The 23,494-nt window shown below is 52.4% G+C and overlaps 1 protein-coding gene across 4 annotated transcripts; it reads right to left on the bottom strand.

Annotated features, from left to right (window-relative positions):
- Window positions 1-112: 112 nt before the first annotated feature.
- EXOC3 (exocyst complex component 3) lies at window positions 113-23,347 on the bottom strand. 4 transcript variants are annotated; one of them, XM_079917294.1, is made up of 12 exons: window positions 23,310-23,347; window positions 21,956-22,146; window positions 19,285-19,504; window positions 11,219-11,900; window positions 9,369-9,486; window positions 8,637-8,762; window positions 7,259-7,359; window positions 5,335-5,445; window positions 5,075-5,225; window positions 3,849-3,971; window positions 1,574-1,863; window positions 113-1,089 (listed from the first exon to the last, which is right to left on the bottom strand). In XM_079917294.1, the coding sequence occupies exons 2-12, from the start codon at window positions 22,097-22,099 to the stop codon at window positions 918-920; spliced, it is 2,238 nt and encodes a 745-aa protein (XP_079773420.1). In that variant the 5' UTR covers window positions 22,100-22,146; window positions 23,310-23,347; the 3' UTR covers window positions 113-917. The 4 variants fall into 4 exon arrangements, with proteins under 4 accessions (XP_079773420.1, XP_079773423.1, XP_079773421.1 ...); XM_079917297.1 differs by having other exon boundaries at window positions 23,324-23,338; XM_079917295.1 differs by lacking the exon at window positions 23,310-23,347 and adding an exon at window positions 23,141-23,297.
- Window positions 23,348-23,494: the final 147 nt, after the last annotated feature.

Raw genomic sequence — 23,494 nt, 5'->3', positions numbered from 1 at the left:
GTTGGGAAGAGCCACCCCGGGTATTTATTCCAGAAGTAACTCAGAGTGAAAATTCTCTCAGCCAGTGGAAAAATAAATGTAATCTGCATTATCGTAAGGGGCAATGACTAACGATTGTTAACACTCGACTTTATTAATTCAAAAACTGTGTACTGAGCACCGCTACCTACTAGACACTAAGTCTCGTCACACAGGGAACTGATTAACGTGTGTATTAACAGACAACACACTGGCAAGAAGCCTCGAGGAAGGTCACGTCTCTTCTGAGCAACACTTGTAAGAACACCCTCATGTCTCCATTTAGGTTTTGATCCTTCAAGAAAAAAGTCCCACCTGTGAATTTTTCACCCCTCGTGAGGAGGAAATAAGAGCACAGCATCCACTCTTCCGTCCTGAAAGCCTGTGAGGAAGGAACTGGGACCCTCAGAGCAGCCCAGCACCGCACACGCCACGTCCTGCACGGGAGGAGGAACGGGGCGAACGCTGGAGCCATCCCCGTGGTTCTCTCGGAGCTCGGTTGCCGAGAAACCTGTCCAGCAGGGCGGCGGCGAGGGTAGGGACCACACGGGGCTCACCGTTTACTCAGGGTGCGACTCTGCAATTCACTTGGTGGAAAAGTAAGATGGATTTGCAGGCGGTGGGGATTCACACGCCACACCCACCCGGTGGCAGGTGTGACCCCATGGGAGGGAGGAGGGAGGGAGGGAGGGAACAGTGCGCCCACCAGACCCCAGCGGGCTGGCTCATCACCTGGAAGAGACCCTCACAGCGGGAAGCCCTCACGTCCCATCGGAAGTCCAGACTCGACTGAGCAGCAGTTTCAGAAGTGTGTACACAGCACAGAGGCGAGGGGGAGCTCTCCCGAGACAAGGCCGTCCCCAGACACGCAGCTGACGCCTGGTGGGGGGCCCCGCGGGCTACTTGAGGAGCTTGGCCACGTTCAGGCTAGGAACCACGATATCCTTGAAGATGGGCACGTAGTCTGGACTCGCCTGGGCCGGGCCCTGCTCCAGCGTCTCGATGATGGTCTGCTTCATGTCCCGGCTGGCGTCCCCCCGCACGGCCAGCAGCGCGCCGATGTGCTCGTCCCTGGGGCGGGGAGGGGGCGTCAGGGTGCAGCCGCGGCCACTCAGCGTCCAAAGCCGACTCAAGCCCCCCCGACCCCCAACCGGGCGGCAGGGTTCCTGGAGGTTCACAAAGGCTGGCGGGGAGCCAGCGCCGGGGAGCCGCTCCCCTCGCTTCCTTCCCCCACACGCAGGAGGGGCCCGGCTCCGTTCCCTGGTTCCACCTACACGCGGCACAGGATCAGCCTCCAGAAACCAGTCTGCTCGGCCACCCTCCCATCGGCGCCCGAGCACCAACTGTGGCCTGGTGACGCCCGGGAACCAGGACCCGCGGTGGGGCTGGCGGGCACCGCTGTCATCTCTGAAACCCACTCTGCCCGCATCGCCGTCCGCACGGCATCTGGGGTCCTCACTGGAGCCCGGACCCACCACACTCACCCGGGAGGCTCCCACCTAATGCCCGGGACCCTCCCTCTCCCCAGCGACCTCAGGAATGTCCCTGCCGCTACCTGATGTCTGGGTATTTGCTGACCAGAGTCGAGACCTCCAGGTAGAGCAGAGAAGGGTCCGTGAGCTTAATGACTTCAGCAATGGCGACGATGGTGTCACAGTGCCCGTCCATCTCCTCACCAAACCCGGCAGCCAGCTTGTGGAAGAGGAAGCGCAGCTGCTCGGCCTCCCGCGCCATGCGCTCGGCGCCCTCCTTGCGCTCCTCGGCGTTCCGGAACGAGATGCGCTTCTGCAGGACGGCCCGCAGGTACTCCTGCACCACGCGCCGGTGCGCCTCGGCGATCATCCGCTACGGGGCACACGGAGAACGGGGTCAGCTGGCACGCGGCCCCAAGGCGAGTCCAGGCCCACGGTGCACGGGCCAGCGCGCTCCTTCCCGTTTCTCATCGATACAAATTTTAGAGTCAACAAAGTAAGCACACCTGAGTCTTTATTACAAATTCTATCTTAGAAAACTGTAGCAGGTTCACCGTGTTTCACGTCTGGGACGCGGGCAGACGCACCAGCCGCATGGCAGCAGCCGGAAGTCGGTACTGCCTGGACACCTCGGATGCTCACGTCCATTCTAGAGAGCCCACAGAATAAAGTACGCCGCGGGGACGCCTGCGTGCAGCCCCGCCAGACACGTCGTTCTGGGCGCGGACCCACTGCAGAGCAGCTTCCCGTCGGGGGCGAAGGGGCAGGTGCCAGGGCGGCACCCGCTTTACTGAGACCCGTCTGGTGACTCACGGGCCCCCCCTGGGGGATCCGGGTCTATTTTCCTCGCCCTGCCCATCCTGCACGCGTCTCTCAGCTTCTCAGCCCAGGAGTGTAGGGTGTGGGTTCAGTGGGAGGGCTGGGGACTCTGGGCCAGGCCCTGCTCTGCCCCTCACAGGCTGAAGGGCTCCACACACACCACACCTCGTGCACAGAGGCTAGTCAACGACCAGTCTCTGGGGGTGGTGTGACGAGCTTCTGGGAAAAGAGGAGCCCCAAGTCCACACGTTTGGGGAAGTTTTGGAGAAGGCCGTGGTTTTCTCCGGAGCCCACCCACAGGTAGACGGACACCTGGCCGTCACCCACGAACACGCGAGCACGACTCTGCTGACACAAGGCGCAGCCTCAGAGTCCCAAGAACAGACATCAGAAGCTCCGTGTACCAGGGAGGCCGGGCAGTGAGGGGGACCCCAAGGGCCCCAAACAAGACAAAGCGAGACGACACCCAGTAGCTGCAGGGACTCAGGCGGAGGCCAGGCCCTTGGCAGAGCAAGTGAGACCGCGGGCTCCCGGCCGCTCCAGGAGGCGAGCCATCTGGACCAGGAGTGGCTGAGACACAAGCCCCAAGGACTTCACACACCCGGTTAGATCAAAGGACAGATGCTGAGAAACATAAAAGGTGGAACCAAAAACTACAAAAACCAAGAAATTCAAAATTGAACAGAGCTGGTCCCACCGACCTCTAACCACCAGAGGCTCCTGACAGCTGTGAAGCGACCAACCAGGTGGATTTAAAACACCTGGGTCTCCCTGCAAGCATCACTTTTAATGGCAGGGTTAGGAGAATTTAAGCTTACGAATGAGACAAAGATGCCCCCGTGCTGGGGGGTCCCAGCCAGGGCAGCGAGACAAGGAGAAGACACGAAGGTACAAGAACCAGAAATGAAATGACACAGTGACGCTGCTCACAAATGAGACAAGCGTCTACAGGGATGCCCAGAGGACCTGGAGACACGTCCTGAAGTGTCCGCACCCAAGTTCTGTGTGTCAAACCACTCACACTTCCATAAACCACAAACAGAAAGGCTGATTTTAAAGCAAAACCCACCCAAGGCCCTGAGAATTCCCCCGCAGAAAGCTGCCTGAGCCCCAGACGGGAACAGGGGCATTTCACGGGGCCTGGAGGGGACCCCAACGGCCGGGGACCCTGGAGTCTCCTGTGGGCCCTGTGCTGAGAGCCGCCCGCTGGCCCCCAAGCGTGGACGTGAAGGGGGAACTGCGGTTCCTGCCCAGCCTCTCATCAGAGCCATGGCCACAGCCCCACCCGCCCTTTGAGGGGTCCCTGCTGAGGAAGTCCCCACTACCCATGGGGTTCTGGGTCTGCGGCCGTGTCAGCGTGGCCTTGGACAGCAAGGTGCACGCCCCATCACCCCCACCTCTGCCACCTTCAGACGGCAACGTCTCCGACCTGCCTGGGTTCACAAAACCACCCGTGAACTTCCACCCAAGAACTGATGACACCAAATTCTACATAAGATGCCAGGGGACTCAGGCCACATGTGTGCCCCACACTCTTACCTTTCTATATGGCTTTTTAATTTTGGCAAAATCATTAAAATAGTCTTCCACGGTGACACAGATGATGTCTACAGCATTGGATCCTAACAGCCACTTCTTCGTCATCAGCTCATTGAGATGTTGCTGAAAGCACAGACCACAGAAAACACCCTCATGAGGGCCTGTCATCGGGAGAGGCACTTGGAGCCTCCTTCCTACGCCCGCCTCATGTTCAGCGATGCTCACGCAGAAACTCTGCAAACGTGTACTTTAACTGTAAAGACTTGTATGAGACGCAAGGGCGGTATCTGTGCGGACACGTCTTCCCTTATTGACCTATTTGTTGTGTGGATGCTCTGTAATTTGTGTACCCAATTCTGATGAACACTTAAAATGTCTCATTTTGCAATTATAAAGAATGCTGCAGTGAATCTGTATATTTTTGCAGGTGAAATTCCTAAAACTAAAAGTTATTAGTCAGAAAGTATGCAAACTACAACCTTGACGACTGTCGCCCTCCAAAACTCGTGCCAACTGCCCTCCCATAACTGTGCCGATTCACGGTTCTACACGGAACACAGGAGTCTCGTGCCCTCGACATCACGTGGTAGCAATGTTCTTAATCCCTACCGTCCTGGTAAGCAACAAAAATATTCAGTTTTAATTTGCTTTTCTTTGAAGAGCAGTTAAGACTGGGCACTCTGTTTCCTACTTAGGACACATGACTCCTTGTTCTGGGAAACAGTTATTCATGTCCCTTGTCTATTTCTCTATTATGTTGTCTTTTTAAGTACACTTTGTTTTCTAAACCATTTCTGAGAAAGTTACAGCTGTCATGAAATGATACCACCCATCACCCCAGGAGCTCCTTCCCTGCAGGACCCAAGATGACCATGATTCTATTTGTTAAATGCACTCTGGTTTCTGCCGGTTCTATATGATGCTGAGCCATTTTCATACCTTCTGAAGTAAACTTACTTGCTCAACACGCACCACGCCTTGGCTGTGACCTGAATGCACTTTGTTTATGGCTGTGCTCTGTGCCTTTGCTCAAAGCCGAGCCCGGCTGTGTGACGGGCGTGCAGCCCAGCTCGTGCCCTCAAGCAACAATCTGCTGATGGCCATAACCAAGCTCCTCTCCAATACCAGCTTCTACCCTGTGACCTGCTGAGTGCTCTGGTCTCTAACGCTTCCTGCAAGGGGCTCTCCTTGACGCCACACCAGGGGAGCCGGCCCGTGGCGCCCACCTCCAGGTCCAGGAAGACTTCCTCAAGCAGGCTGCTGCAGCCCTCCTCAGCGATGGCGTCCAGAAGCCCATCCATGCTCGGCTGGCTCAGAGACACGCTTTCGTCCGCGTCATGCTGCAGATACTTTCTTTTCAAACTGACTATGGATTCTCTGCGAGGAGACAGAGGAGGAGACAGAGGGCCGGTGAGGCCGCCGAGCACCCCCGCCCCGCGGCCGCAGCCGAGCGCCCCCGCCCCGCGGCCGCAGGGCCCCCGCTCACCTGAGGGTCCAGCAGTTGTTGATGAGCGCGATCATGTACTGCACGTAGCAGTGCGGGTGCTGCCGCTTCCGCAGGTGCTCCTCCTTGTACAGCTGCGCCTCCTCTTTGTACCTGGGGGACACACGGCCACGTCAGAGCAGCCTCGCAGCACGGCGCCAACACGCAGCCTAACAATCACATTCTGCATCGCTAGCATCTGGCCAGACGAGTCTTCAAAAATAAAGGATTCTAGAGGGGGTGACCTATGCTAATAGAAGTTGATCATCTAAAAAAGATTATTAAAAATTAATTTCGTTATTAGGCTTTGAAATATGGCTCAGTGTTCTGATTTTACAAATATTCTGAAACATTTGTAATTGGGAGAGTATTATTTCGTCTGACGTATGATTCAGCTAGAAACTCATACAATAGTGTTTGGGACACAATCAAATGTTAGATAAAATGTCCTTTTCTGAGACTTTCCCTGAAAAAATCAAACTAAAAATAAATTAGACTCTTTAAGATGTCAAGAAAACAACTGAGACGGCTACATACTTCATTTTTGAATTTATCATGGAGATTCTCAAACATATATGGGAGTACAAGAAAAGCACAACACACCGTATAAATTTGTATGCGTTTTCAATAGATGTGAAGGAAGGAGCAAACTGAAAACTGGCAATTAAAGGGAAGTAATCAAGCATTTATTCTACCCTTCTGTCCAAAGCATGATTCAGGTAACCACACAGCTGAGGCTGCTGAGGAAAACATCTACTTTACAGAACAATACCCACGGGATGACTAACTCAGGCCATGACCCATGGGTGACAGCTGACGGGGATCCTAAGCAGAGGCCCGGCTGTCGGCACCCGAGCCACAGGAGCAGGCTATGGGCAAACAGTAAGGAAACACGGAGGAGCCCCACGGCCTTCAGAGCCAACCTGTGGTTCGTGGGCAGACGGCAGCTTGAGGCCAGGCTGGAGGACACTGGACAGGAGGGTCTGTGCATCTCCACAGGCCAGCGGCTCAGAGCGGGAGGGGCTGCCCTCCGGCACCACAGAGTGCAGGCCTTCTGCCAACCCGGTCTGAACACACAGCTACAAACAGGTGGGTCTGAGACCAGCGGGAAAACCCAAACACAAACCTGGTGTCAGGCGGCCCCACGGAACGCTCCTGACAGATCGGTGGGTTGACGGCACTGCAGTTAGGGTAGGGAATGCAGGGGATGAAACGCCGGGATTTGCTGTAAAGCACAGCTGACCCCTGAACAACGTGGGTTTGAAGTGTGCAGGTTCACTTACACGTGAACCTTTTCAGCCAACACGCACCGCAGCACTGCACGAGCCGAGGCTGGCTGACCTGGGGGTGCGCGACCACGGCAGGAGCGCCGACTGCAAGCTTACGCGTGGATTTTCAGCCGCACCGGGGGCTGTCCCCTCCAGCCCCCACGTTGTTCAAGGGTCAAGTGTACTTCAGCAGAGCGAGGGGGAGGAGAGCCAGATGCGGCAAGGGGGGCTTTACAGGCAGCTTTTGATCTGGATGGTGGGCTAAGCAGGTTTCTAGGCCATTCTTCCTACCTCCGTATACATTTGAAAATCTTCTTTGTGTACAACTTGGTGGGGGGGGAATCCCTGTGGAGGGCACCCCGGGGAATTGGGACAACAGGAAGGCTGACTGAAGGAGGTCCCCAGCTCCAAGCCTGCAGTAGCACCAGCCCACTGCTGAGAACCCCACACCATCACACCCGGGACCCCGGGGGAATGCAACCCATTCAAAAGGCAGATAACAAGAAAGGGCTTGAGTTCTGACTAACGGAAAAAGGTGACTACAGTGAATCCAGGCTTGAATTCTTTTTTAATACTAGCCAGGTTGGGATCAACACAGTTTTCCTCTCCATTAAAAAAAAAAAAACCTACTAAATTAGCACACTGGCAAGAATACATACCTACTTAAAAAAGAATTCATTTGCTGAAGACACAAAACGAGTACCTTTGTTTTCAAATCTTCACTTATCTGAGCAGCGACTTGAAGGTTCTGTTCAAACATCTAAAAATTGGAGAACTTATGAATTCTGATAGAAACTCCCGAGGGTGCAGATTTCCCATTATATAAACCCCCCACCTGTTAACTGGTAGTCAGGACAGTCCAAATTCAGAGGAAAAATGACGCCAGGTGAAAAATAACAAAGTTACTTAAACAAACACACAAAACTTTCTTACCAGGTTAAAAAAAAAAAAAACCCAGGGAATCATTTCCTAATTCCCTGCAAACAGGCTGGTCTCCACAAGGGGGACACGTATGTTCTCATGGGGAGACAGGGAAACGAGGGGTCCGGGGAGGGCGGGTGTGGCTGGGGTCACACGGGTACCAGGGGCTGGGCTGTGGTTTGCGATGTGGGTTTCTTAAGAAGCGCTAGGAGGACACACGCTGGAGCTGGGGGGCCGGACGTGGGAAGGTGGAGAAGCACCAGAAGGCAGAGCTCACCCCACGTGGTCACCGGACGTCAGCTTCCAAAATAAAGGAAAGGTGAAGCCCAACACGTCATGGACTAGTGGGATCACCCAGAGCCTGGCTAGAGCCCCAGCTCCGTGTCAGCAGAAGGAGAGTCCTCTAACGTGCTCGGCCCTCCTACCATCAGCAATGTTTCTCAAAGGAAGGGGACTGGACAGGCCAGACAAAGAGAGCAGGCTACCTGTAAGAACGCACGATGACGCTAAAACCCTAAAAGACTCCTCCCAAAGTACGTCAGATTAGACTCGATCGTGTAGCATTTACGAAGACAAACCTTGGCCATTACATCAGGAAATAAGCAAATTCCAATTTGAGCATCAGACACACATAACACATAATTAGCTTCTGGTTTGAGATCAAAAACCATTAGGAGGGCTTCCCTGGTGGCACAGTGGTTGAGAGTCTGCCTGCCAATGCAGGGGACACGGGTTCGAGCCCTGGTCCGGGAAGATCCCACGTACTGTGGAGCAACTGGGCCCGTGAGCCACAACTACTGAGCCTGTGTGTCTGGAGCCTGTGCTCCTCAACAAGAGAGGCCACAATAGTGAGAGGCCCGCGCACCGCGATGAAGAGTGGCCCCCGCTCGCCGCAACTAGAGATAGCCCTCGCACAGAAACGAAGACCCAACACAGCCAAAGATAAAAAAAAAAAAAAAAAAAAAAAAACCATTAGGAGAACAAAAAACATTAGGTTTTGCGGCCATGGGTGAAGCTACTTGGCAAGTCTGAGCCTCGGCTGCGCAGCTTCAGAGAGAAGCAGGTTCTCTCCGCCGGCAGCAACTGCGTGCATCTGGGAAGCCCGAGGCCCAGTACCTGGAAGACGATGGCGGGCAGTGTCGTCTGGTAGTAGCCGTCCTGGTCGGCCTCAGGTTCAGTCTCTTTCACCCAGTCCTTCCTGTCTGTTTCCAGGGCTTTCCGCAGCCAGGCAATGATGTTTGACTAAGCAGGAGGAAAGAACAGAACCAGGCTTGGAGTCAACAGGCCGCTCTTCAGTGGAGCAGCTGCAGAAGCCAACACCACCCCCTGGGGATCCCAGGCCCCACACAAGGGAACAATCCACCTCCACGCGTGGGACCCCGCCAGCCTCCCTCAGCTTAACCTTCTGGACGACGGTCATGCTGGAGGACAGGCCAGGTCAGTCAGGACAGGGAAGCACGAGACCTACGTGCCTCTGGCAGGCCATTCACGGAGACCAGACCCCACGGCCGCTACCCCAGCCGCCCCTGCGTCCCAGCACGGCCTTGGCGCCTCTGTCAGAGGCTGCCTGGTGTCAGGCTCCCCACATCCCAGGAGCAGACCTGACCACCTCATCGCACCCTCGGACCCCCGAGGGCACTGGGCGGTACCCCACCCCCACCCCCGCCGCCTGCCGCCCTCCCACTCCCAGGCTCAGCGCTGTGAGGCAGGCAGGCGCCACGGCACATCCAGGACGCCTCCAGACCCGACTTCTCAGAAAGAGCCGCGCATCCTCTGGAAGCCCGACGGCCAGATGGGTCCTGGCTGCAGCCCGACTCGGCCCATGTGGGCCCACATCCCTCCACTCACCGTCAGAGTCGACATGTAGGTGTCGAGCAGCTCGGCGACCACGTCTGGAGAAAGCAGGGGCTCCAAGACCCCGACGTCCACGTCCGGGGCCAGCTCTGCGTTCCCCATCATCTCTGCACTGCGGGCACAGGCGGGAAGGGAAACAGGAAGCCCTCAGGTGGGTGGTGCAGTTCCCCGTCCCAGGGGCCTGCAGGGCAAGGTTTGCTGGCTCCACCCACGGTGCCCCGAGGAAGACCAGGGCCTGGCAGGTAGGAGGTCCCATGAGTTGGAGAACAGACAAGCACTGAATTTAGAAACGTAGGGCACAGGCGCTAATGCCGCTGGTCCAGCAGGACGAGGACCAGAGCGGAGAACACCTGACGCCCGCAACCAAACGCGACTCAGCAAGTGAAGTGTCCGCACTTCCAGCCTATGGGGCTGAAGAAGGGAGGGATGTGAACCAAGCTTCAGAAAACAGTTTTCATAAAAAACAGATAAAAGCCAGGTATGCGGCTGGGTTCCTAAATGTCCGAGGCTGATTGCTCAGATGACCCCTAAGTATGGATTCAGAATGACAATCCTGAGTACTAACAGCTTGACCTCCACTCCTAAGACATCCAAGGTCTTCCTGAGTGAAAAAGCACTTCATGAGATTCTGCAAATACTAAGAGACCATCTACAACTTAGATTATTTCTGCCCCAAGAACCTTAACTCCGCATGAAAATGTTTCTAGCGTGAAAGCGGTCCAACTTTTCCCATAAGAAACTCCAATACGAAAGGATGTGGTGACCAACAAGAAGCCGTCAAGAACTGCCAAGGACAGAAAAATGCTTACAACGTGGCGAGCGGAAAACAAAATCAAGGCCTAGAACCATGCAGGTCACCCAAATGTGCACCCCGAGGTCTGGCGGCCGGAGCACGGTGAGGGCCCCGACCCCAGTTCAAGTCGCGCCCCCCCCCCCGCAAGGGCCATGTGACCCTGGGCGTGTTCCTCCCTGTGCCTCAAAACGAAGATGATGGTGAGAGGTCTTCCTCGAGGGTGGCCTGACGACAGGATCACGCGACGGCAGTGGAGGGCGGCACACAGGAGGCGCCGAGGCCCAGGCCCAGCACGGGGAAGCAGAGACAGCGCCAGCCACAATGAATACGATGTTTTCTTTCCCTTTATATGTTTCCGTGTTGAAATGTACATATTCTCTACCACAAGCAGCTACCAAAAAACAAACAAACACAGACCCCAAAAATCCCCAAACCTTACTGCAAAAACGAGAGGTTTCATTAATTCTACACACTAGCACAAGACAGGCTAGAATAAGACGTGCCTTCCTCTCGCTAGCGAACCCTAAGAGTTTCAGAATGCCCCACCACTGGCTTGTTTTTCAAACCCTACCTCAGAGTAACGCCCGTGCAAAGGGGCTCACAGCCCTTTCAGGAAGCGACAGAGCGTCAAGGCTGAAGTGCCGAAGGGCAGCCGACAAGAAACCAGACTCGGGGGCGGCAGAAGCCGGCAGGGGCAAGCTGCCGTCTCCTCAGCAGCACGAGACTCGGGGCCTCCTGGGTCCACGTGTCCTCACCTGTCCAACAGGTGACACCACCTGCTCTCAGTGTCACCGCGAGAAGGCGGGTCAGGAGTGCAGGAAACGCAAGGCCGAACTGCTCACTACGGACGGACCGGCCAGGGCACAGGCTCCACCCAAATGCAAGAGCGTGCACACGACCAGGGGCCCGACCTCGGGTCACAGGTGGACCAAAAGGGGACGCGTCAGCCGGAAGGCAACGCCCTGAGCAAGAGGACTCGGCGGCCGTTTAGAACGGCTAGTACGCTTCGCCCCCAGGAAACAGGGAACGCCAGGTACACAGGTGGAGTTACCTGGTGTAAGTGTTTAGGACCCAGGTCAGCAGGCTCACGATCTCGTTTGCTTCCAGGTCCTCTGCTGCGAGCTCCTGCATCCGCGTGCTTAGAGCCTGGTGGTACACGTTCAGGAGGCTCCTGAAAATCTGGTAGCGAGGAGGAAAGCACTGCACCATCAGGCTCCGGGCGACGAGGAGGTCGTCCAGGACACACTTCCTTATGATCTCCAGGTGGCGCACGAGCCACATCCTGTCAGACTCCCTGGTGTCCGCCTGCGTGCCCTCGATCCTCGTGGTCACGGTTCTGTCCAGGACGGCGAACATCTTCTCCTTCCAGTTCTTGGGCCTTCCAGGAGGAACGAAGCCAGTTTGCTTCTTTCGGTCAAGTATGCGCCTGTCAATCTTTTCTTCCCTTTCGATGATCCTGACCACGGAGACCAGCAAGGTGGGGTCGCGGCGCACGGTGACCAGGGACCGCTGCAGCACCATCCACAGCTGCTTGGCCAGCTCGTCGGACAGCGCCTGCGTGCTCCCGAAGTAGCTGTGGATGAGGCTCATGTCGCGCGCGTTCCCGCTGTCCATGCGGTACTGCTCGTACATCAGCCCGTCGCGGGAGCACTCCAGGTCCATCAGCTTCCGGTGGGCCTGCAGCAGCGCCCCTTGCTCTATGAGGTCCTGGGTCTCCCTCACGATCTCGGGCACTGCGGGAAAGGCACAGGATGGTACCGTGAAAAACCACACGAAGGGCCATACGGGACTCTGGGCAGATGGGGACAAGGGTGACCAGCAACCTGTCTCCCACCTGGACAGCTGCTGCACTGACAGACTCCATCCGAGTACCTGTTTTGGAACTCTGGAGTCTACTGAAGGCATACAACTTCCAGGGAAAGGTGTGAAAGTAAGGTGTGGTTAATACTGGTGCATTTCAGCTCTCAGCACCAGTAGAAAAGTAGAAACTGACTGCAAATGACCAGGAGAGGCACAGGCTCAGAAAGACCTGAGAAGACCTTGAGTTTACATGTCAGCCTGACCCTCTGCACAGACACAGCCTACGACAATCAAAACAACAAAAACAATAAACAGAATCAGCATACCCTGGCAAAGAGGAAAACCTGATTTCCAGAGTCACATGTTATTAGATTCGAACGTCCAACGTTCGACAACAACATCACAAGGCATACGAAGATACAGGAGAGAACGGAGATTCAAGGAAAAAACAAACCAACAGAAATCATCCCCGAGAAGGACCAGACAGATGCTGGACTAGACAAGCCTCTGAAGCAAACTCTTCAACACGCTCAAAGAACTAAAAGAAAACACGCAGGAAAGTATACGAACTGCATGGAAAATGTACTTCAAATTTTCAAAGCAGATTTGATCAAGCAGAAGAAGGCAACGGCAAACCTGAAGACAGGAAGGAAGTTATCAAGCGTGAGGATAAGAGGAAAACAACTAGAGAGGAGTGAACAGAGCCTAAGGGGTCTGTGCGGTGCACACTGTGGGAGACCCAGAGGAAGAAAGAAAGATGGGCAGAGCGACTACGGGCACGCTGCGCTTTACCGTGCTTCGCTTTACTGTGCTTCACAGACGCTGCACGTTTTACAAACCGAAGGTCTGTGGCAACCCTGCATCAAGCAAGTCAATCAGCACCATTTTTCCAACATCATTTGCTCACTTCGTGTCTCTGTGTCACATTCTAGTTATTCTTTCAATATTTCAAACTTTTCACTATGATTGTAAGTGTTACGGTGATCCGTGATCAGTCACCTTTGATGTTACTACTGTAATTGTTTTGGGGCACCGAGACTCGTGCCCGTAAACATGGCAAACGTAACTGACAAATGTGGTGTGTTCTCACTGCTCCCCGTGCTCTCGCCCTCTCCTCAGGCCTCCCTATTCCGAGACACAGGAATACTGAAATTGGGCCGATTAATAACCCTACAATGGCTTCTAAGTGGTCAAGTGAAAGGAAGAGTCGCACATCTCTCACTTTAAATCAAAAGCTAGAAATGATTAAGCTGAGTGAGGAAGGCCTGTCGAAAGCCGAGATAAGCTGAAAGCTGGGCCTCTTGTGCCAAACAGTTAGCCAAGCTCTGAAGGCAAAGGACAGCTCTGGAAGGAAATTAAAAGTGGTACTTCAGTGAACACACGAACGGTAGGAAAGCAATACAGCCTTATTGCTGATATGGAGAAAGTTTTAGTGACTGGACAGATCAAACCAGCCACAACATTCCCTTAATCAAAGCCTAATCCAGAGCAAGTCCCATTTCTCTGAAGGCTGAGACAGGTGAGGAAACTAGAGATCTAAAGTCAGAAGCCAGCAGAGTCTGGCTCATGAGGTTGAAGGAAAGAAGCCGTCTCGATAACACAGAAGCCCAAGGTGAAGCTGCAAGTGCCGGTGTAGGAGCTGCAGCAAGTTCTCCAGAAGATCCAGCTGCCATAACTCATGAAGGTGGCTGCACGAAACGACAGGTTTTCAATGCAGACAAAACAGCCTTCTATTGAAAGAAGGTACCATCTAGGACTTTCACAGCTAGAGAGAAGTCAGCGCCTGGCTTCAAAGCTTCAGAGGACAGGCTGACTCTCTTGTTAGGGGCCAATGCAGGTGGTGCCCCTAAGGTGAAACCAATCTTCATTTATCATTCCAGAAATCCTGGGACCCTTAGAATTATATTAAATCTATTCCACCTGTGCTCTATAAAGGAACAGCAAAGGCTGGATGACAGCACATGTCTTTACAACATCATCTGCTGAATATTTTAAGCCCACTGTTGAGACCTACTGCTAAGAAAAAAAAGATGTCTTTCAAAACATTACTGCTCATTGATAATGCCCGTGGCCACTCGAGCCTGACAGAGGCGTGCAGCAACATCCTTGCTGTTCTCACGTCTGCGAACACAACATCCACTCTGCAGCCCACGGACAGAGGAGTAACGTCGACTTGCAAATCTTATATTTCAGAAATACATTTCGGAAGGCTACAGCTGCCATAGATAGTGATTCCTCTCATAGATCAGGGCAGAGTCAATTGAAGACCTGGAAAGGCTTTACCGTTCTGGAGGCCATTAAGAACACTCATGATTCATGAGAAGAGGCCCAAATACCAACATTCACAGGAGTTTGCAAGAAGCTGATTCCGACCCTCGTGGATGACTTTGAGGGGTTCACGACTTCAGTGGAGGAAGTAATGGCAGATGTGGTGGAAACAGCAAGAGAACCAGAATTAGAAGTGGAGCCTGAAGATGTGACTGAACTGCTGTGATCTCACGATAAAACTTTAACACATGCAGAGTTGCTTCTTACGGATGAACAAAGAAAGTTCTTAAGATAGAAACTACTCCTGAAGTTTAAAGATGCTGTGAAAATTGTTGAAATAACAAAGGATTTAGAATATTACATAAACTTAGTTGACAAAGCAGCAGCAGGGTTTAAGAGGATTGACTCCAATTTTAGAAGAAGTTCTCCTGTGGTAAAATGCTATCAAACAACATTGCTGCTACAGAGAAATCATTCCTGAAAGGAAGAGTCAGTCAACACAGCCAGCGTCACTGCTGTCTTATTTAAGAAACGGCCGCAGCCACTCCAGCCTTCAGCAACCACTGCCCCGATCAGTCAGCAGCCACCAACGCTAAGGCAAGACCCTCCACCAGCAAGAAGATTAGCACTCACTGAAGGTCTGGGTGACAGTCAGCATTTCTCAGCAATAAAGTATTTTTTATTTTAGGTATGTACATTGTTTTTTTAGACATACTCGTATCGCACACTTAATAAACTACAACACAATGTAAACATAACTTATATTCAGTGGGAAACCAAAAAATTCGCATGACTCGCTTTGCTGAGATAATTTGCTTAACTGAGGTAGTCTAAAAACGAACCTGCATTATCTCCAAGGTGTGCCTGTATTTTAAATAATGGTCAAAGACTTACTAAATTTGATGAAAGACATAAATATAAACATTCAAGAACTCAACAAACTCCAAACAGAAAAAACTCAAAGAGACCCAACACCAAGACACATTGTAATCAAACCACAGAAAGCCAAACACAGAGAGAGAAATCTTGAAAGCTGCAAGGGAGAAGCAGCTGATCACATACAAGGGATCCTCAGTGGAGTATCAGCAGATTTCTCTTCAGAGACTTTGAAGGACAAAAAGCAGCCTGCTGGTAATATTCAAAGTGCTAAAAGGAAAAAAACCTGTAACTCAAGAATCCTATATCTGGTAAAACTGTCCCCCAAAAGTGAAGGAGAAATTAAGACATTCCCAAACAACAGCTGAAGGAGTTTGTGACCACTGGACCTACGCTGTGAGGAATGCTAAAGAAGTTCTGCGGGTGAAATGACACCAGACAGCAACTTGAAGCTGTGGGAAGAAATGAAGGTCTCAGTAAAGGTAAATACATGGGCAACTGTAAAGCCAGTATTATTGTAACTCTTTTTGTTTCACATGATTCAAGAGACTAACAAATTTAGAGAAAAAAAAAATTAGTCCAAAGCTAGTACTAATAGAAAGCTAGAATAGCCGTAACTCTGGTTTATAATTCCACATTTTACTTTCTACATAATTTGAAAGACGAACGCATTTTTTTTAAATAGCAACTAGTCTATGTTTTCGGATACACAATATATAAAGGTGTAGTTTTGTGACATCAACAACTGAAAGGAGATGGGAAGTGTTGTATAGGAGCAGAGTTTCTGTATGCTATTGAAGTTACGCTGGTATAAATTCAAATTAGTGTTATAACTTTAGGATGGTAAATGTAATCCCCGTGGGAACAAAAAACGACAATAGCTATAGAATATACAAAAAAAGGATGGAAAAAGGAATTAAAACACTTTACTACAAAAAAAAATCAACTAAACAAAAGACTATAATGCAGAAAATGACAAAATAAGGGCATACAGAAAACAGTTGGGAAATGACAGACTTAAGTCCCTCCTTACCAGTAATTACTTCAAATGTAAGTGGATTAAACTCTCCAATCAAAAGACAGAGACTGGCAGAATGGATAAAAACACATGATCCAACTTTACGCTGCCTACAAAAGACTCACTTGAGATCCAAAGACACCAATAGATTGAAAGTGAAAGGATGGGAAAAGTTATTCCATGCAAACAGTAACCAAAAGAGAGCGGGGGTGGCCGTACTAACATCAGACAAAACAGATTCAAAGTCAAAAAAGGTTGTAAGAAACAAAGAAGGAATTTTATATTAATAAGACGTTCAATCCAGTAAGAATATACAAGTATAAACATTTACACACCTAATGACCATCAAAATATACGAAACAAAAATTGACAGAACTGGAAAAACAGACCATTCTACAATGACGGCTGGAGACTTCAATATGCCGCTCACAATAATGAACACGACCAGACGCAAGATCAGTAGGGAAATGGGACTTGAACCTCACGACAAACTAACTAGATCTAACAGACGTATACAGAACACTTCACCCGACCCAACAGCACACACAGTCAGTCCTCTTAAGTGCACATGGGACATTTTCTAGGGCAGACCATACCCTTAGGCATGAATTAAATTAAATCATTAGGAATGAATTCATTTAAACCATGAATTAAATCTCAATAGATTTTAAAAGATAAATGTCATACAAAATATCTTCTCTGACTACAAATGGATGAAGTTAAATATCTGTGATTGACAAAAAATTCACAAATTTGTGGAAATTAAGCAGCACACCCTTAATCAATGGGCCAAAGAAGAAATTACAAGGGAAATTAGAAAATACTTAGAGACAAATGAAAATGAAAACACAACATACCAGAACTTACAGTGCTAAGGGCGAAGTACAGCTATAAACACTTCAGTTAAAAGAGAACGATTTCACGTCAACAACCTAGCTTTACAACTTAAGGAACTAGAAAAAGAATCAACTAAACCCTCAACTACAATGGAAAAGAATATGAAAAAGAATATACCTACATATATGTGTATAACTAAACCACTTTGCTGTATACCAGAAGCTAATACAACATAAGTCAACTATACTAATTTTTTTTAAAAAAGTTCTTAGAAAAAAAAAAAGCTAAACCCAAAGCTACCAAAAGGAAGGCAATAATCAAGATTAGAGCAGGGATAAACAGAGAATCGAAAAACACAACAGAAAATCAACAAAACCAAACGCAGTTCTTTCAAAAGATTAACGATTGACAAATCTTACCTAGATGAACTAAGAAAATAAGAAGACTCAAAAACTAAAATCAGAAATAAAAGTGAGGACATTACTACCAATTCTACAGAAATAAAAGGGATTATAAGAGTACTATGAACAACTGTACACCAGCAAACTGGATAACCCAGATGAAGTGCAGATTCCTAGAAACACAAAACCTAAATCACAAAGAAACAGAAAATCTAAATAGACCTATAAACTAGTAAGGGACTTGGGGGAGGGGGCATGGGGAACTATTATATAACGGCTGCAGATTCTTTTTCTTTCAGTTTTATTGAGATAGAATTGACACTGCACTATATAATAAAGTTTCAATTTGCAAGGTGAAGAGTTCTAGAGATGGATAGTGATGGTTTCACAACGATACGAAAGCACTTCATACTACAGAACTGTGCAATCGAAAATGGTCAAGATGGTAAATCTTATATTATGCATATTTTATAATTTGTAAAAGTGTGGAGGAAAAAACAGGCTGTGTGCACAACACTACTGAATTACAGGCAATGAGAGAAGCCTGAAGGGAGCCAAACGAGCACAACATCTTCCCATAAAAACACGCTCCTAACGAAAGCCACATCTACATCACAGCCTCATTGTTCATCAAAGGAAGAAAGTTATTTTCAACCTCTGTGGATGGAAAGGTAGCTTTTTGGTCATTTGGCATTAGCCTCCAAGACTGGAAGAAGATGTCAGTCAACAGGAAATTGTAAGAGGGAAATTAACTAAGAAGGCTGGTTGAATGTCATGAAGGAGATTGTGGCAGGTAGACTGGACCAATTCCAGGTCGTCCACAGTCACCAAGAGGAGCTGCTTCCAGAGCGCCCACCACAGTCGGCAGTGCTGTGTCATTCATGGGGGGGACGGAGAAGGGCCCCGGGAAGCTGAGCGTGCACAGAGGGGCGGGGTCAAGTACTCAATAATGCTGCCCTCAGACATGCTGCGGTTCATACGTGGTGGGCTGGTGGGCGGAGGGGAAGAACTGCACCAGGTTCCACGCCGGGGTGGAGCAGAGTTCGGAAGGAAGCGCAGAAAGAACTCGCTGAGACCAGACACCAGATAAAGGCAGGGAAGGGGTCGGACCATCCCAAGGCTTCGGGCTGGGATGATGACCCTGACAGCGGCGAGGGGACGAGGGGACGAGGGGACGGGGGGACGAGGGGACGGGGGGACAGGGGGACGGGGGGACGAGGGGATGGGGAACGAGGGGACGGGGCGAGGGACTAGCTCCAGGGGGTGGAGCACAAGCGAGGAGGCTGTGCTGAACACAGCAGGGCACCCTGTGCTGGTGACGGCTGACGCTGAGCCCACTGTTCCTCCCACCGGTGAGGTACTGGGACAGGCTTCTGAAAGGGCCCCTCCCGCGCCCCCACCTTCCCCACCAGCCCCAAGGACTCCCACAGGCCCAGCTCCCATGGGAACTGAGACTCCAGGGTGTGCCCTATCCGCCCCCTGCCCTGCCCCCAGCCTGCGACCCGTGCACACCCTTCCTGTCTGGGAACTGCGCCCTCTCGTCCCGTTCGCAGCGCTGCTCCGCCCGCAGACCACGAGCCTGACCGCGAGCCGTCCCGCGGGCGGCGCATCTTCATCCTCCAGCACCTGGCCGAGCCCCGCTGAGCCACACTGCAGCGGAGGGAACCATGCTCACGCAGCGCTTGCTCAGTTACCCGTTTCTGTGCCTGTCCTGACCATTTCAGAACCACAAACGTTCTACCAGCCTTTATTTGCTCAACTGACCATCCGCCTGTGTTCAAAATATGAACCCAACTGTGCAGGCAGAAATCACCCCTCTGAGCAGGGCGACGACAGCTGCAACTGCCCTGCGGCACCCACAGGGCAAGGAAACGCACACGTGAGTCGTGGGAGAGAGTGCGGCCGTGGCCCGGCTACCTGAGAAGATGTTCTTGAGGTTCTCCACGGCGGCCGCGAGCTGGCTGTGCCGCACGACGGCGTCCTTCACAGCCTTGAGGCTCTCGACGGTGTTGATGCTCTGCCTCCAGTCCTTGCTGACGTCGGCCAGGGACCGCTGGATGTCCTTGACGTCGCTCAGCGCGCTGTGGAGCTGGCTGAGGCCCGTGCGCACCCCGTCCAACTGCGACTGGATCGCGGCCTAGGGAAGACACTGGGTGGGTGAGCAGAGCTGGGACGGCCCCGAGCAGACCTTCCCCAGGACGCTCAGAGTGTAGAAAAGAGGCGTTTCAGTAGTAGAGAACAGTCAATGCCCACAGACAAGACAACAAAACGCAACAAGGATTCCACTGATTCATAAGGTAGCTTTTCCTTTTTCCCATTGCTTCTTAGAACAAAACGTTTTTAAAGCTCTGCTGAGAAAACCTCACAACACCCATCATCCAGCCCCTTGACCTGAGAACGCCAGACTCCCCCGTGGGAATACCCCGAGTCCCGGGCCGCCCCTTAAGTGCGGCCCTTAGAAGGACTCCACACCACCTCTCAGGCACCCCTCAGCCTCCTCACAGGCCTTCACTAGACGGAGAAACCGTCAGGACTCGCTCATCAGCTTGCGCGGAGAGGGTTTTCCTGCCACTCGGCCAGAACCAGACTCCGCTCCGGGACGGCCGGCCCCACGACGCAGAGCTGGTGCACCTGAGATCCAGACTCACTCTGAGAGCCCGTGGCAATGCCACCCAGTGAGCCGTACAGTCAGAATGGAGAGGGCGTGAAGGAGCAGCAGGTGGATGGGAAAAGGAAGGGAAAGGCCAGGGAGCACAACGGTGCCCAGGAATACCTTTCACCCACGAAACACTAAGTAGCGTTTAGAAATAGTTAATGATTTCAACAAAACACAACAACTGTTAGCTAATCCCACAAGTTCCCAGAACAGATTAAGATTCTAAATAAGGGCTTCCCTGGTGGCGCAGTGGTTAAGAATCCGCCTGCCAATGCAGGGGATAGGGGTTCGAGCCCTGTTCCGGGAAGATCCCACATGCCGCGGAGCAGCTAAGCCCGGGTGCCACAACTGCTGAGCCTGCGCTCTGGAGCCCAAGAGCCACAACTACTGAAGCCCCTGTGCCTAGAGCCCATGCTCCACAATAAAAGAAGCCACTGCCATGAGAAGCCCACGCACCGCAAGGAAGAGGAGACCCCACTCGCCGCAACTAGAGAAAGCCCGCGTGCAGCAATGAAGACCCAACACAGCCAAAAATAAACTTAAAATAAATTTAAAATAAATAAAATAGGCCTTCCCTGGTGGCGCAGTGGTTGAGAGTCCGCCTGCCAATGCAGGGGACATGGGTTTGTGCCCTGGTCCGGGAGGGTCCCACGCGCCGCAGAGCGGCTGGGCCCATGGGCCATGGCCGCTGGGCCTGCGCGTCCGGAGCCTGTGCTCCACAACGGGAGAGGCCGCAGCAGTGAGAGGCCCGCATACCGCAAAAAAATAAATAAATAAATAAATAAATAAATAAATAAAATAAAATTCTGAATAAAAACGTAGCAGGTCTACACTATTTTTTTTCCTTTTTTTTTTTGGCTGCACTGGGTCTTCGTTGCTCCACGTGGGCTTTCTTCTAGTTGTGGCGAGCAGGGGCTACTCTTCGTTGCAGTGCGTGGGCTTCTCACTGCGGTGTCTTCTCTTGTGGAGCACAGGCTCTAGGCACACGGGCTTCAGTAGTTGTGGCTCGCAGCTCTAGAGCGCAGGTTCAGTAGTTGTGGCGCACGGGCTTAGTTGCTCTGCAGCACGTGGGATCTTCCCGGACCAGGTATCGAACCCGTGTCCCCTGCGTTGATAGGCAGATTCTTAACTACTGTGCCACCAGGGAAGCCCTAAACCATTTTTTAAATTGACATGAAACTGTTTCAAATTAGTCCAGCAGGTCTTTGGCTGCTTCACTGGTGCAAGTGAATGAGCCTCATCCTGTCTCAACAAACCTGCACTTACCTGGCCGCTAATGTTTTCGACTGGAGAGGTGACCTCACTGCCCTGTCAGCATGAGAAGTAACCTTCCTAAAATGCGCTCTCGAGTCCTCAAGACCGCTGTGCTGCCAGTCAACTACAGCAGGCCACGGTCTCAACGTTTTTACAACTACACCAAGTGTGCGTAATTTTAATAAAACCTCCTCTCTCCACGTGAATTAAGTTGAAAGCCAATCCAAATCATACAAGATCGATTTTCTTCCTTGCCTCAGTCTCCCACACTCTAATAAACGTGCCGAGCTCTCCTCCTTCCTGCCCCAGGGCCAGCCTACGACAGCACGTGCCAGAACGAGCCAAACAAAATGCTCTCTGGATACGCTCTGCAGAAGAGCTTTTAATGAAGAGAAGCTGTCATTCTTCTAGCGTTCTTTAAAAAGTTAAACGGGCATTTCTGGGTGCTCAAAAAGGTTGTTCCTTTGGTGTTTTCAACATTCCCCCTGTCTTGTCTGTCAACCTACTGATTGGCAGGATACTGTTGGAAGGAACGTGCTAAGTCAAGGTACGTTCAAGGCTGCCCCCTTCCACGTCATCACAAAGTCCAGTTGTTAAGCAGGAACCAGAAACTTGAGATAAAAGCCTGTGTCCCACCTGGGAGTGAAGCAGGTGCCCATGGCCACTCAGGCCTCATACCTTCAATCTGGCCTCCACAGAGGCCTTCTTCCGGGCCTCTCTTCGGCGATACTGCTCCACTTTGTCCAGCTGGTCCGGGCGCTGAAGCATCCCAGCAACCCTCTGGACCGCTGTCGCAACAGCCTCCCGGTCCGTCTCCTTCATGGCTACAAAGCTGGCAGAATCTCTGCGCCTGTCATGCTAGAGGCATCCTGTGTCCATAGGCAGAGAGGGAACAGGAGGGGGAAAATGTGTTAGGGAGGTAGAAAAGTCAGCAACAAAACTTAGCCCCCTCCACCAACAGTGCTGTTCACAGCGGGGCTCTAATGAGAGCATTCGAGATCATTAACCCAGTAAACCTGAAAGAAAGTTGAACTAGGATTATGAACTGCTTGATAAGCAATACAAACCTTCAGAACACAGTTTTACCTTTAAGCGGACCAGAGGCGATTACAGGTATAAGATATTGACATACAGACAATGCCTCTATGGGGGCCCCAGACTACTCATCGTATCAGATGTCAGTCTCCAGGGCACTTCTCTGCCCCAGATAGGGCCAATTTCTCATTTCCAGAGCCCTCACACCACCCCTTTACACACCAGGGGACAGGGGTGGGGGCCACGCCGGGACACCTCGTGCACACGTGGAGGCACAGGGACAGCACGCACCTTACCCTCCCTAGCTGAGGTTCCAGCACCCGTCCTACCATTTCTCTCAAAAATCACTGTCTGCAGCATCCCAAATTCCGTTTCCTACTGCTCAACAGCCCTAGCCAACAAAGGTGAGAGGGCAGAAGGCACTCTGCTCAGGCGCAGTGCACGGGGCACAGGTCCTTGGACACCAAGCACACCTGCCTTCAGCGCCAGCCCCACCAACATCCCAGCCACGGAACTAGGGACACCTGGTGAGCGTCTGGCAGCGGAGGACTGACTTCAGCTATTGGCCGCCCGTCTCCACGCGTGTTTTCTGTGCAAAATTCTCAAAGACATTTCTCACCCCTCCTCACACGCTTGCAGAGCACCACCCAAGTCCGCGCAGGCCCCCGAGGGCCCTGGACACGAGTGCCTTTCGTGCACGCCCACGGAGCGGGGCTGCGGCGCCATCCCTCCTCGCCGCCTTTCCTGATCACAGGCCCGCGCACAGGGCCGGACACCCGGGGCGGCCGCGCGTCTCCCCGCCCGCCACCCGCGCGCGCAGCTCTGCACCTGCTTCCTCCCTCCTCGCGCGGCGCGTCGTCGGCCCCTTCGCGGACGAGAGCCCGCCCCCGGGACCCCACTGCCACCCGCACCGCCTCCCGGCCGCGCCCGCGCCAGCCGGAGCCCGGGGAAGGGACAGCGGGTGGCGACCGCGACCACCGCCCGGAGACCGCCCTACCGCAGCTGCCTCACTGTGCGTGCCGCCGCCGCCGCCGCCCGGAAGTGAGCGGCCGGCAGGCACTTCCGCTTCCGGCCTCGCGGCTGGAAGGGTGGGGTCTGGGCGGTCCCGACGCTGCGTGCCCGGCGCGCGGGGTGAGTGACCTGGCGAGCTGGCTGCCGACGGGTGCCGCCCAGATTGGTGGA

This window comes from Stenella coeruleoalba (genome assembly GCF_951394435.1).
Source record: "Stenella coeruleoalba genome assembly, chromosome: 3".
In the NCBI taxonomy this organism is placed as follows: Eukaryota; Metazoa; Chordata; class Mammalia; order Artiodactyla; family Delphinidae; genus Stenella; species Stenella coeruleoalba.
This window is presented reverse-complemented; position numbering and strand designations above follow the sequence as displayed.

Bases quoted from the DNA above. Each gene is read 5' to 3' on its own strand.
- EXOC3 (XM_079917294.1), bottom strand. From the start codon at position 22,099: ATGAAGGAGACGGACCGGGAGGCTGTTGCGACAGCGGTCCAGAGGGTT. The intron at 5,446-7,258 runs GTATGTATTCTT...TGTGTCCCCCAG, and splicing joins ATGAATTCTTTTTTAAGTAG to GTACAAAGAGGAGGCGCAGC. The intron at 1,090-1,573 runs GTAGCGGCAGGG...TCCCCGCCCCAG, and splicing joins AGCAAATACCCAGACATCAG to GGACGAGCACATCGGCGCGC.